Source organism: Cyprinus carpio, chromosome B2, assembly GCF_018340385.1.
Source record: "Cyprinus carpio isolate SPL01 chromosome B2, ASM1834038v1, whole genome shotgun sequence".
Classification (NCBI taxonomy): Eukaryota; Metazoa; Chordata; class Actinopteri; order Cypriniformes; family Cyprinidae; genus Cyprinus; species Cyprinus carpio.
Window position 1 is genome coordinate 26,283,425 of NC_056598.1, and position 15,702 is coordinate 26,299,126.

Here is a 15,702-nt window from a genome sequence, read left to right on the forward strand (position 1 = left end):
TCTTTGACTATTGTCTTTTCTGCAATGATGTTTGGTGAGATAAATGAGCTGCGTTATGAAAATTGGTTTAATCAAAAGCTCTGGGATAATAATATCTATATCCGGGATAATTCTCTCCTCTCGACAATAGTTTACTCAAATGCAAATAGCACAAGTGCAGCTCTTATTTCCTTATAAATATGCATGTCGTGTAATCATATGCTGATTTATAAAACTGGCGAGAAGGAGAAAGGTACTTTAAAATCAGACACCATACAGAAAATATCATTAATGCGGCTTTCTTTTGGGCATGAAAACATGGGCGATGTGGGAAGCGAGTTACAATGCTTGTTTGCGGTGCTTCAACCTCATCTGCTTTTTGACAGCTTATAATTACAATTTTGTTTGTGTTTTGCAAATATATTTGAAATATTGCTTTTATAACAGGTTTTTAAAATGTTGTTTACATGGTTTTGATTAGGAGAGGGTGTAAAGAAGCAGCGTGATGGTGGAAAAGTGGCTGTCACAGAGTTTGCAATGTTTATGAGCTTGTATTGGATTGCTTGATAACAGGCCACGCCCACTCTGCAATGCAGTGAACCAATCAGAGACCAGTTTTACTTGAAAAACTAAATATATTTGAAATCTTGCTACCTATGCATTATAGTGTCCAAAATTTCAAGTATGATATATATATATATTTATATATAGTCAAACCAAAAAATATTCAGACATTAGATATAATTTTTGATTTTTTTTTTACTAGCGGGTGCAGGACACTATAAATGTTCATTTATGTAAGTGAGGGTAGCAAAATAAGGTAAACTGTGACATATTATACCCAAAAATTCTTGATACAGTGCACTACCAGTAAAACTGACAAAAAAATTGGGACCAAAAATTATTCAGACACTTTGGCCTGACCATGTTTTGCTTAAGTGTTTTTTCTTTAATTGTTTATGCAAATTTTTACACCACATACTGAACAATATTAAGCCTTGCTTGGTAATTAGTTTACCTAAATTGGTATTATATATATAATTGTATACTTAAATTTAACAGCTGACAGTCTAATTCATTACATACCTTTCTATAAAAGTTATCTGACATAATAAAGTTGAATTTGTTCTGACACAGTTTAACTCTGAGTTCTTTTCATAATTTATTACCATTTTCTAAACTATTCCGAATAAACTGTGATAATGTGAGAAATGTTGAAGGTGTCTGAATAAATTTTGGCTTGACTGTATCAGTGTTTCTCAGCTGGTTTATCACAACCAAAAAATTGACCACAGATCTTTTTTATGGGGTCACAGATGGGAGGAAAAAATAAACTAAAAGAAAAATAATAATAATAAAATATTTCAACAGTAGAAAATGCTTCCCATATTTTATATGTTATTTTATGTATAATGTTATCATTTATCCTTATCAAAATATATGGGCAATAATTTTGACATCAATTGGCAACCCAACACAATATTTAACATATTTAATGTTTAATGTAGTCTGGCTGTTTTGTTTGTTTGTTTTTTAAATTAATGGTAACTATTTTTGTTTTGAATATAAATATGTATTTGATTTGATTCTTATAATTTTTTATTTAACAAAATTTCATATATGTGTGTTTATGTAAGTATGACTGGTCTCTGATTGGTTCACTGAGATGCAGAATGGGTGTGGCCTATTATCTAGTAATCCAATACAAGCTCATATACCAATTTGAGGAATCATATTTGCAAATTGTGTTTGGTGAAGTTCATGGTACAGTAATTACATACTTCAGCTGTAAAACTATGACGCTACAGGTAAAAAAATCAACAAAGGACAAGGAATGTGGTCATCTGTCAGATTATAAATAATGAAAAAGAGCACCTGGTGAAGGAGTCATACGTGTGAATACATTACACTAGCTCGAGTCGGTCTCCCTGCACTGCACCCGTCAAGATGAGATCAGCGCCATTCCGCCCGAGGGTCTTTTTACGGTTCGCTTGACAGCAGGACTGGCAGATGCTTATTCTCTAAGCCACCGTGACTACCTGAGTCCATTTTTCAGGCATGAGATCAAATTCGGTGGCTAAATCAGCATAGATATAAAAATGCGGCGCTGCAGGAGAGAACTGTGGCTAAGATTTAAAGTTTCAGTCCTGATTGAAGCTGCCCTGCCACGGGATCGAGTTCCACAGCTGTATGTGATTATGTTGTACCGTGTCAGAAAGGCGCTCTGACTCACGTTTTAGCAGCCGCAAAGCCAATATGAATGTGCGTGACTTAGTTTAGACTTGGCAAATGAGATCCGTGTAACATTATACATGCACAGGGACTCTGGATTAGCGAAACGGGGGAGCTTTATCTGGAGCTTGTCTTTGGTTATGTAGATTCTGCAAACACATGTTCTCTGTACTTGTAAATGTTGAGTAAAGCAGACATTTGATTGTCTAAACGTCATTCTTGTCTAAACGTTCAGCAAGTGTTCAGGTTAGTATAGCCCTGTTCATTAGCTTCTCATAACTCGGCTGGTTATCAGTTTTCGGAAACGTAATTTAAACCAGTGGTAGATAACAGCCCAAAAACTGACTCTGATCTGAGGGTCATGGACAGGAAAAAGAAAAAAAACTAATAAATATATAAATTATTTATTAAATGTAAATTATTTAATTTATTAAATTCAATTTGAGCCCAACCCGAAACATTGTTTTGGTTCATACATTTTGTTTCTGATACTGTTTTTTTTTTTTTCTTTTCTTCTTCTATTATTATTATTATTATTATTATTATTATTATTATTATTATTATTATTATTATTTTGATATTTTAAAGAAAGACAATACTTTCCATTTTTAATGTTTAAAAATAAGTTTATCAGTTATATTGCAATCTGATGATGAATAAATATATTATAAATAAATAATTTAAATGTTGATATTTTAAAGAAAGAGAGTACTTTCTAATTTTTTATATTTAAAAATAGTTAAATTACTTTGCAATCTTATAATAATGATGATGATAATAATAATAATAATAATAATAATAATAATAACTAGTATGATGATATTTAAAAAATGTCTGTAAATTATATTGTAATCAAATAATAATAATAATAATAATAGTTAATGTTCTTTTTGGATTTTGTTCTTTGTTATTGTTAATAATAATAATAGTTATTATTATTAACGATAACAAAGAACAAAAGCAAAAAAGAACAACAACATCAATAATAATAGAAAACATCAACAAAATGATGCATGATACCAACAAGATTACATTAAACATTAATTATGATATAGTTTGCTCTTGTCACTTGATAATCCAATGTTATTCTAAATCCGAAGCAAAACCTTCTGTATCTCACCTTTGTCGAGACACTCCGCAGAGCTTCCCGACTTCCTTCAAAAGAGCTGCAGGCTGCCACAACATGGCTGTCAATTACCAGCAGATGCTGTCACTTCCAGTAATGCAGAAGGCTACGCTGCATCTCCCATACTGGCTGAGATAACTGCCTGAACCCTTATAGATGTAGTGGTAGTTTTCTGGGACAAGGGTTCACGAGTCTCTAACCTCAATCATCAAGGCTAATGGAGAACCGCCGAAGCTCTAGCCCCGTGCTGCCACACTTCCTGTGCTATCCTAAATGCTGTAGTGTGCTCCGGTAAAATGAAGTCTGTGAGGTCTAAAATCAACGACACTGAACTCTGAGACCCTGCCCGGCATTTACAAACAGATATGGGACGGTAAGTATCTCATAAAAATGATGGGTGCATCAGAGTAGTGCTATTAGTTGAATGTGACTGGGCTATTACAATTTTCACTTGCATAAAACACTCTCTAAAATCCTCTAAGAAAAGATGTTTCCACTATCGCCGTCATATTCTGTGGCTTATTTACTGCAGTACAATGGGGCTCTCTAACCCAGAACCCTTCAAATGCTTTGAGATCAGGCACCTGCATGCTCTAGCTTCTCACCCAGGTCATCTGTGCTGGTGATCTGAAAGCCGAGGGTCACAGCCAACCCCTGCGCCACCATCCGCTTTAGCCCTCTCGCAGTGAGCCAAAACAAGCTAAAACAAGGAGTGTACATCTGATCCGACTGCGGATGTCTTTTAAAGCAGAGGTCTTAAACTAACATGATATGTATGTGTACTGTATAAATGATCCCCTGATATATTGATGTTTAAAGTCACTTTTTTTGATATCTGTTGCTCATCTGTCGCAATAATGTAATGTCTATGAATTCATCGTTTCACCAAATATTATAATGTGATTGATTTGATTAATTAGTTAATTGGCATAGTATTTATTTTGCAAAAAAATGTTAAATGACCAGCAGCCCTAATTTACAGTCATTGTGACAGTTTTCATAAGAATGGTTTTATGAATGAGTTATAGATGAGAAATTAATTTACATAAAGGCTTAAAATTCCCCCAAAAAAGTGAGATTAACAATTAAATTTTTTTTGGAAAAATTATTGAAGAACAAAAGAAGAATGTCATTTTCATTTCTCAGATGTGACAAGTAGATTTTAGTTTGGTTCTATAATTGTAATCCACTCCCCACCTCCCTCCCTCTCTCTCTCTCTCTCTCTCTCTCTCTTTCTCATTTACTCTCTCTGTCACTTTTCTCTGATCTCTGTCTCTCAGAGTTTCATGACACAGAAGATAACTTGCTTTTAAAAGGTCAGGGCCTCCATTAACTGCAATAAGAAGCTGCACGTGTGTGTGTGGTTACAGACATGCATTTGTGTGCATGTTTGTGTGTGTTTTAGCCCAGAGGTAGAGATTATGAGTCATCTCATATTGGCATCTTTAAAAATACATTATGCTTCATTCAGAATGTCTCTCAGTTAACATGCCAACATTAGTCTTCATAAACAATACTACAATATTACATTTCTCTAATAGAACGCTCCATAATAACAAGCCCACGCACGGCGAAATCATAATCCATAAAAGCCCACATACGCTGTTTGATCTCTGCCTACAGCGCTCTGCATTTCTCCTGTGTTTGTTGCCGCTCTTCCATTTCCTCCCTCTCTCCCTCTCTCTCTCCCTCTCTCTCTCTCTCATCTACAGACACTCTGTCTACACTGAGAGAGAGAGAGAGAGAGAGTGACATGTACAGCTACATTCCTCCCAATTCTACCACACACTTTGTAAACAGATTTGTTGATTTATAATGGAAGTGAGCTAGTCGCGACAAAACTAGACTGCTCTCGCTATACTTTACAAATGATTATTTGACACAACAAAACAAATGCTTCCATTATAATCAACAAGTAATTCATTAAAGTGATCTAGTTTTGTTTCAACAGAATTACTTTAACTTTTATTGTAATGTAATGAATGAATTTCTTGATTATACCAACTAACTTAACTATATATATATATTATACTTCTTATGTATATATTAGTGCTGGGCAATGATTAATTTTTTTTTTAATCGTGATTAATCACATGATTTTTCTGTGATTAATCGTGATTAATCGCATTATGCACAAAATTCAATAATGAATTCAAAAGTAGTGTATTGCGCACTTTCTTCGTTTAAAAGTACTGCTATATGAACAAAAGTGCAGTAACATTTGGTTTGCAAACAAATAAGGTGCTTTACAGCAGTATTCCTTTTACATAGTAGCAGTTCAAATATTGCCACTGCCAAAGCATTAAACTTTTTATAGAAAATATTTTTATAGTTTGTTATAGAAAAACAAGTTATGCTCAGAGTCCAGAGCCTCGATCATAACATGATAGCAGGCACCTTCCAAGAAGAGACCTGCACTATCGTGGTACCCAATGCAGCAGAGTGCGGCACGGGACAACACTTGATGGGCTAGTGTGGGTAGAGACTTGTGTGTGTACGAGATGCAGGAGAAAGGGTGTACTCACACTAGGCAATCTTAACCTCTAATCTTAACGATTCGTTTAGCCGGCCCTGGCTAGTGGTGGGCCAGAGCACGGTTCAGTTGGGCCCATGCCCGGTACGTATGTAATGTGAGCTGAGCTCTAATCGCGCCGGAGCATGGAACTTCTGATACATGCAGCATGACTGCATGTACATTTCTGAGTGGCAAAAGTGATAGATCTGTAAAGCAATATATACTGTGATAAGGTCATGTGTTACCCCTTCCCATTTTTTTTAAATAACAGTGAACAATGGTTTGTAAATGTTGATCTTTAGCCTAAATAATTTTATCGGGAACATTCATGTTAGCGCTGCAGCAGTCTTAGTCCCACCCCAAATGCTCTCATTGGTTGAGATGTGTGATGACGCTCATCCCAAGCCAGTACTGATCAACATCCCACCCCTCCAGTGACCCATGGTTTGTCTGTATGTGTATTCAGAGCCAGTGAGCAATGGACTTTCAAAATAATAATAATAATAACGCATTAACGCTTTTACATTGCCTCTGTTTTCTTCAAATTCAACAAAATATGTTCAATGAGAAATAACTCTGGAGACTTAACAGGCCACAAAAGAACATTCTACTACCGGCAACCAAACCCTGAACCAAGCATTAGCAGATTTAGATGCATACTTTGGGGTGATTGTCCTGCAGGAAAGTCCATTGATCATCATCTTCAGTCTTTGCACCAGAGGCATCACAATTCTTAAAAAATGTGGACCAGACAAACCACTGATTCATGGGTCCAAAAAAATTCAAGTTGGCTCTTAACAGCATAAAACATTCTTTTAGAACTCCACAGGTCTATCCAAATGAATTTTAGCATGTTCAAGTCGGCCTTTTATGTTCTTCTTGGTCAAGAGTGGCATTCAGCAAGATGCCCCAACATGAAGGCCATACTTGCCTTGTGTTCTTCTTATACTCTGCATTGAGATGTTTTTCCTCCTTTCATCGGGTCATCTTTCAAGTCTTTGGCAGTATATTGCAGTTTTTTTATCAGTTGCTGTAATCAAACATTTTATCATATTGTGCTTTTTCTTCAACGCCCTCAAAGGTTTTCTGGTGCAACACATTTTAAGTTAAGGAATAAGACTACCAGCTGTGTCTCTAGGAATTTTTAACGACTTGGACATCTTCATGTAGCCTTAGACTTTCTAACACAATAAAGCTCTTTCTTCACTATTGCTTTTCTATAGTTTTTTATGAGAGATCTGTTGACTTGTCACATTTTGCTACTCAAATTCAGCACATGCATGGGCTAACTGTATGAATGTGTGTCAGCTAAAGCTAATTCTGTTTTCTAATAGAGTTCCTAAAGGTTTAATTGTGTTTTAAGATAATTTTGTTCCCCATCATACAAATAAGTGACTAAAAAACAACATAGTTGAATAGGGGTTGAATAATTATGACGTAGTTCTATTATTAAAAAAATTGTATAACTCAAAAATATAACATTATATATTGACATTAACACGTTTAATATGCCAGTAAAGTGTTATAGATGCAATTTCTATAATGTCCTGAATCTTCAGAAAAGCTTGTATTTGTAAGGTACTGCAGTGTCTGGGGGGTTGAATAATTTTGATTGCAACTGTATATAAAAGATGTGTATTATTGGGTACATAATTATAATTTATATAGTTTTCTTATGTTTATCGAAAAATTACTATTTTAAACTATAATTATTATTATAAACTACTATTTAAATTATTTTTAACTTTATTATTCATTATTATGAATTTATGTATTAATGATAAAAACTTAAGTATTAAAATTTATTTGAATTCATTATAATTTGGAATAAATTGTTAAATATAAGCAGGGCAAGTTTTATATATATATATACATATATATACATATATATATATATATAAAACACATTTTAATGCAATGGTAATTCAAAGTGCTTTACATAAAACAGATTTAAAATAATCATAAAATAATCACAACAGATGCATGAGTAATAAGAATAATAAAAGAATAATAATATTAAATATTAATATTGGAAAACATTGTTTAATTGTGTAATTGAAGCATTTGTGATTTTTTATTTTTTATTTTCTATTTTTTTATATTGTTTCCCCTGTAGCTTTTTGGGATTTGTTGATCTTTCAGCTCACTGTTGGCTCTGAAATCATCTCATGTATCTCACTTTGCAAGCCGAGGAAAGAGTATTGGCTCGCGGCTCCACAATTTCTCTCTCTCTTTCCTGTAGAATAACTCTAGCTCACTTTAGATGAGCTAAGATGGTTTATATAACAGGCAGTATGATAATGTAATTAAGCATATTAGAACGCACTTCTTGAGTTCTTCTACTCGATTAAATCGAGCATTTGTGTCCCCTTGCACAGGTGTGAGAAATTTTGAGAATTTTCCTCCCCATTCCCTTCTTCCTTTTGTGTGATTGCAGCTAAATATTTCTCTGAAGCTGTCAGCATTATGCACCATGCGTAGCAGGACGTGAAACCCAGCCGTCAGTATGAAAGCGATGCTGTTATTACAAAGATATGAAACCATACACAAGGCCAATACAAGGTTTTGTTTCAGCTGAATGAATTCAATCTCGGCGATCTCTCCATGCTGCACGGAATACAGAGTTGTTCCCATAGCTCAACACATACAGTACCATCCCTAAGACTTCAAAGAATCTCAAGAGCAGTGTTCTGGGTAACCAATGAGGTCTGTAATACCTATCTGTTAGCATTCCCATTCATCTTAATGCCATTTTGCACAGGATTCCCAGAACCATGCTTAGTAACTGTGTAGTTTAAGATCTGTTGTTATTTTTTTACATTTCTAAAATAAAAATTTAAAATCATTTAAAAGAAATTTACAGTGCAACGAATAAGATTCATGAACAAAAGTCTTTCATAAACAGGTTCTTAATTGAATCAAAAACGTACAGCATGCAAAATGTCGTCTGACTCATAAACAAATTGCTTTTAGTGAATGAGAAGCATGCAATGCAATAATCTGATTCACAAACAAATTACTCTTATGAACCAATACTATTTAATGTATCAAAACCTTACATTTCAACCAGTGTAGTCCAACTCACAAACAAATTATTTTTGTGAACTAGTTATATTTATGGATCAAAAACGTATAATGCAATCAGTGTAATCTGATTCACAAGTAACTCCTATGACACAGTAATTTTTAATGAATCAAAATTGTACATTTCAACCAGTGTAGTCAAATTCACAAACAAATGACTCTTTTGAACCAGTTTTATTTAAGGAATCCCCAAATACAGTGCAACCAGTATAGTCCAATTCACAAACAAAATATTTTAATGAATTAGTTCAAATGACTCTTATGAACTGGTTCTATTTAGTGATTCAAAAACATATGAAACCAGTGTAGTCTGATTCAAAAACAAATGATTCTTATGAACTAGCTTGTTCTATTTAATGAATCAAAAATGTACGTGCAACCAGTGTAGTCCGATTCACAAACAAATGACCCTTACAAGAAATTCCATTTCAGTCTACTTCATAAATTTTATTCAGCATGTTTCTTTATAATTATTTGTAAAAATGCAACTATTTATTCATTATTTACAATTTTGAAGTGAAAATCGTTTCAAAGTAAATCCTAAACCAATGTTTTATTCAGTGATAGCAGAAAGAGTATATCTTGATAAATACCCAAATTAATAACATATCAAATCAGTGAATCGGCTTAGCAATAATGCAGTTATATTCTCTAAAAGTAATCTTCCCTAGTACAGTCTTTGTGTTCTGTAGCTCTTACCAGGTGGTGTTGCCATCCTGCAAGTGGAGGTGGCATGTGCCACCCAGTTGGGGGAAGTGGCGCTTTGCCACAGCCAGCCGTGCCATGTTCACTGAAGGATGTTTAAGATGGCGTATGTGTGTATGCGGTCCACGGTCCATTAACAGAAGGACTGATTTGACACCAACCCCGTCCCCCGTTTGTGTAATCATGTGTGTGTGTGTGTAGGACAGGCGACTCCCTTCAGCAGGACAGATTGCTTTGCTGGTCTATGGCGGTGACACCTGCCTCCTGCCAAAACAGACCCACTGTTCACCGAGAACCTGCTGAGAACCGTGTCTGTCTGCCCTGGCAGCGCTCCTATTGGCTGCCTGCCACAAGCTCCGCCTACTTTCAACACCATCTTGAGATGGTAGAGGTGGGGAGGGACTTCCCATAATCCCCATTTGACTGACAGCGGGAGAGGGCCGCTCCGAGGGGGATTCACTTCCGGGGGAGCAGTAGTCAGATCTACATGTAAAGTCAAGTGGCTCACAGGCAAACACTGGTTATATTCAGAATAGCATACTTCTGTATTATGCAAACTAATTTTGAAGTATGCAAAGTATGTAGATATTCTTTATGAATGTAACATGCATAAGAGCTTTTTTTTTCTGTGGCACTAATGAACTAAAGTAATAGCAAGTGTGATTTATAACAGTGATGTCTTTCTTGGATCATTATTTGATCAGAATACTGACAATGGCAAGAATTTTTCACACAAAATTAAATGCAAAATAAAAGAACAGAAAATTGCATAAAATATATTCAGTAATTTATAAATAAGTCAATTATATCTATAATTTCAACATTCATTTCATTATTTTAATACTAAAATATTAAAATGTTTAAAACGAATCATTTTTAATAATAAAATTATTTGTAAAATACTTTACTCAATAATGTATCAGAATGCTGGCAGTTAAAATTTCTACACAAAATTAGATGCAAAATAAAATAACAGAATAATCATAAATACTTACATATAAGGAAATAATAAAAAATATATTAAAATATAATAAATAATTATTAAAATAACATTAGATCTATAATTAAATGTATCTTAATATTTTAATGACAAAATATTATTAAAACATATATAGGTCCATAGGTACTGTACAGTATGCTACACTCCTAAAAAATTAATTTTCTTTATTGCATCTATAGAACCTTTCCATTACACAAAAGTTTATTAAAAAATAGTATTTTAAGAATTGTTCAAAGAAAGGTTGTTTAGGGAACCAAAACTTGTTCTTCTTTGACATCACTGCGAAAACTGCCTTTTGGAACCTTTATTTTAAAAAGTACAAGAGCAGTATGTGATACAGTATGTGGTATGCTAGTATTCTGAACATATTCACATTGAACATTTTTCAGTTTCTTTTTAAATTAGATTGTTTGGCCACAATCAAAGACATCCTTGATAAGACATAAGAGTCTTTAAGAAATCACAAACAGAATCTGAGATTGTCTGTTCTGCTCATTATGAAGAGCTGTTGTTTATTTATTTATTTTTAAATCGTGTTAATTTGTGTCACTCAGCACTGTGCTTATTTAATCTCCAGAACAGCAGTGTTTCTGACAGGTTTTACGGCAGATTGTAATCTGTGTTACGTGAGAACAATCACAAAGAATGCAGAGTTCAACATTTCATCACTCTGGGTTAATAAACCCCCAGAGGTAAAGGGGTATGCAAATTAAGTTTAAAACACTTTTTTGAGTAACGGTTTATGATTCTCACAAATGTATCATATGACTTCAAAATACTCATAATACACTCTTAAACATAAAGGTACTTAAAAGGTTCTTTACAGCAATGCCATAGAAGAACCATTTTGGTTCCACAAAGAACCATTCAGTCAAATCTCTTTCTAACCTTTTTATAATCTTCAGATGTTAAAGGTTCATGGAACTGTTTAGACAAAATAGGTTATTCTATGGCATCATGAAGCACTTTTATTTTAAGAAGTGTAGTATTATAAAGATTATACAGCGCTTAAATTTGCTGAAAAATTACCTGCCCTCAGGTAGGTGAGTTTGTTTCTTCATGGGAACAGATTGGAGAAATTAATTTAGCAGCACATCATTCGCTCACCAATGGATCCTCTGCAGTAAATGGGTACCGTCAGAATGAGAGTCCAAACAGCTGATAAAAACATCACAATACTTCACAAGTAATCCACATCACTCCAGTCCATCAGTTAACATCTTGAGAAGTGAAAAGCTGAAAAGTCCAAAACAGTTGTAAACAAATATGTCGGTGGATTTTGATGTTTTCACTGGAGGAAGCATCATTATGAATTATGGGCTTATATGTTGTCCAGAGGCAATACATTTAAGTTAAAATGCCTTAAGCATAGTTTTTTTTTCTTACAAATATGCAGTTTTTTGCTTCATAGGATGTTAATTGGTGGACTAGAGTGGTGTGGATTACTTGTGGATTATGGTGATGTTTTTATCAGCTGTTTGGACTCTCATTCTGACGGCACCCATTCACTGCAGAGGATCCGTTGGTGAGCAAGTGATGTAACACTGTATTTCTACAAATCTCTTCTATAAAATCTCATCTACATCAGATGGCCTTGTCAGCTAATTTTCATTTTGGGTGAACCATTCCTTTAATATAACAAAAGAAGGGCAGATTCCATCATAAGCACACATATTGCTTGTCTGATTCCCTAAATGACACTTGCTGGTTTTATTTATGTATGGCCCAGTGGTGAGGTCATGATCATGTGTTTGTGAGAGTCCTTCATTATTTATATCTCAGTGCTCGAGTGCCCTTCGTGCTTGTTTTATGGCTGAGGTGATGTCAAGTGCAGAATCTTCTAATTTCTTCTCATTCACCACCATGAGGATGACACACATTTAGACATACTATCTTGTTTTATAAATTACAGACAACATGCCAAACCCTCCTGCCCCTTCACATGCCACTAATGCACATTCTGAACCTGAATTATTAATATTATGGTTATTTTTTCCCTGATTATTATTATTATGTTGCAGTTGTTAAGAAACAGATTTCGCCTTCGGCCATCACAGTATGGGGGATTTTCATGTGTAGCGTGGGCTTTCAGCGTCGCGCTGCTGTGAATTTCGATGAGACCTTGAAAACTAAATTGAATGTTGCAGCAAGTCTCTCTCTTCTCTATCTGAGGCTTTACTATGTCTGTCTCTTTTTCTCACTCCCAAAATACCTTTCTGCTATGTATTTATTTATTTATTTATTTATTTGGTATGTTTTCTTACAACACACACAAAACAGAAACAAACTAATGTGACATCTTATATAGACTATATCAGGCAGGTAATGTACTAGGAACAAATTGTAAATATGAAATATTTGAGTTATTATACTTACACGTACATGTGTATATGCATTTTAAAACCTGTATAATAATAATAATAATAATAATAATAATTTTTAATGAATATTGCACATGAATAAGTATGAAGAATATAAGAACAAATATGTCTGTTTGTTAAATGCAAATTAGTATTTTCAGCTCTTAGCTCTATAGACATTTTGTCATCAATATAAGAAAATAAATCTTATTTGTTGCATTTTATAACAGACTTCACTTAAAATGAACCTGAATCTTATTTCAGTTTCACACACAAGAATTTTATTGTACTGTATACCACGGCACATTTTCATGTAATCCGACTGATGAGTGCAAACTAAAATCCAATGAAACTTCATCAGTTCTGCTCAGAGCCATTCACTGACAGGCCAGTCCGTTTCTGTCGTGTGTGAAGTAGTGCTGTCAGGTTTTTTGTTGTGGTTTTATTTGGACTTTTTTTCTGTATTTCTCAAAGTATTCTTTATCTTTTATCTGTTCCAAATAAAAAGGAATCATTCTGTTTTCTTATTTTTTGAAGTACAAAGAAGGCCGGTTTTTAAAGGTTAACATGAAACGCTGTTTACAACACATTTTTACTTCAATAAAGTGATTGTATGTTCAAAAGAAACAATGTATTCAATGAGAAGCGTTCTGATTCTAATATCTGATTTAATCAGAAACTGATTGAAGCTTGAAAAGTATTAGGACATTAAATAAGGTCATGTTGACTTGAAAGTTGCTGTTTTAAGTGTTAACTTTTAAATATCAGTTTCAAAATTGTACACTGGCTTCTAATATGGTAAATGGTGTCTATTTCTTTCCCATGCTTCTCCCAAAAATGTCTGTTCTGGGAGTATATAAGTTTGAACAGGTGCAAAATTCTGTGAAAGTGATTTGATTGTTTTATGGCAGCAACAAATGCACATGTAGTGATATATTTACCACAGTAAATTCCCCTCAATTAACTGTAGGAGGGTCCAAATTCACAAAAATGTACTCCAAGGTCCCAAAAATATTTAAAATTACTTAATTTTGATTTAATAGAAATAAGATGGTGGATAAGGTTTTTATTTTTATAAATAGTAAGAAAACCTCACAAATTAAATGCTATTTCTAGGTATACTATTTCTATTATTATTATTTTAAAAACCCATTCTAATGTAATAATTAACATCAAAGACAGTTATGATGACGGTGAATTATTTAGCCAATTATAGTCAACCATTTTCTCTCTACACACATACACACTTTCTCGCTCTTAGTTGGTGAGGTGTTGATGGAGTTTAGAAAGAGAGATCTCAGCACTAACACATTACCATCTCGTCTGCTGCTAAATGTCCTTTCTGATGGCACCAGTGCTCGTCTGCAGCTCTTCAAAGAGGCTCAGTTTGCTAAACCGAGATTTTTTTGCTCAGAGGTTCTATTTCTATTTAGAGGTCTCAGATAAAGTTTGTTTTAATATCAACTTTGTCTCAGATTTTTCTCAGATACTGTACGATACTGTAGCTTTGATGGAGGTCTGTTGTAATGAAATCTGTAATTTAAAAAAAAAATTAATAAATAAAATCAACCAAATCTCTCTCTGTCTGGCAGGAGCTGTCGGAGGTGAACTCCACGCAGGTGAGGAGTCAGACGAACACGGCTCGTGTGGATGGATTACGGCCGGGCACCATGTACGTGATGCAGGTTCGCGCCAGGACGGTTGCCGGTTTCGGCAAATACAGCAGCAAAATGTGCTTCCAAACCCTCACAGATGGTACGAACCCCCACACCAACGCCTGCGTGTGTTTGTGTGTGAGTTGTGTGTATGTGTGTGGAGGCACTCTTTGGATCCGGATTGTCTCGTTCCTCGAGCAGATTTATTTAGAGTTGTCGAAATAAATGCTTCACTGTTCCATTTTTAAGCTCAGTAGATTCCAAGTTTGACTGATCATCACTGCGTGTCATAGACAGGTTATGTGTGTGCATGTGTGTGTGTGTGTGTGTGTGTGTTCCAGACAAACTGCTTAGCTCAATGATTTTCAGGACCATGTGTGGCATTATAGCTTTCCCAGAATGCTTAGCTCATTGATTATAGAATGATTTTTTTTGTGATTATTTGTCGTGTGTTGGGGTTTCTGTATATATATATATATATATATATTTTTTTTTATTTATCTTTATATGTGTGTGTTTATGTATCTATCTATCTATCTATCTATCTATCTATCTATCTATCTATCTATCTATCTATCTATCTATCTGTCTGTCTGTCTGTCTGTCTGTGTGTCTGTCTGTCTATCGTTCTATCATTCTATCTATCATTCTATCATTCTATCATTCTATTTTTCTGTTGTTTTTGGTTTTATCTATCTTTTTTCTATCTATTGTTCTTGTTGTTCTGTCTATCAATCTTGCGCTCTATCCATCCATTCATCTATCCATCATTTTGTCTATCATTATATTGTTCTATTGTTCTTTCTATTGTTCTGTCATTCTATTGTATATTTATTGTTCTATCATTCTATCTGTTGTTCTTTCTTTCATTCTATCCACCATTCTATCTATCTAGCTCTTTTTATCATGCTTTTTTTTTCTTAATTGTTCCTCCCAGCTAGCTTTCTCATTCTTTTAACACTCTCTTTCTCTCGGTTTATTTTTTTCTCTTTCACTCTCTCTCAGCGGAAGTGAGTGGATGTGTTTATTGTGTCTTAGGGCTCATT

The 15,702-nt window shown here is 34.2% G+C and overlaps 1 protein-coding gene across 1 annotated transcript in view; it reads left to right on the top strand.

Moving 5' to 3' along the window:
• Positions 1 to 15,702, top strand: part of LOC109086539 (ephrin type-B receptor 1) — a 198,539-nt gene that overhangs the window by 159,707 nt on the left and 23,130 nt on the right. Inside the window, exon 7 of the mRNA XM_042718917.1 lies at positions 14,594 to 14,756. Within this exon, the coding sequence (XP_042574851.1) occupies positions 14,594 to 14,756 (163 nt within the window). The remainder of the gene's footprint in view (positions 1 to 14,593; positions 14,757 to 15,702) is intronic.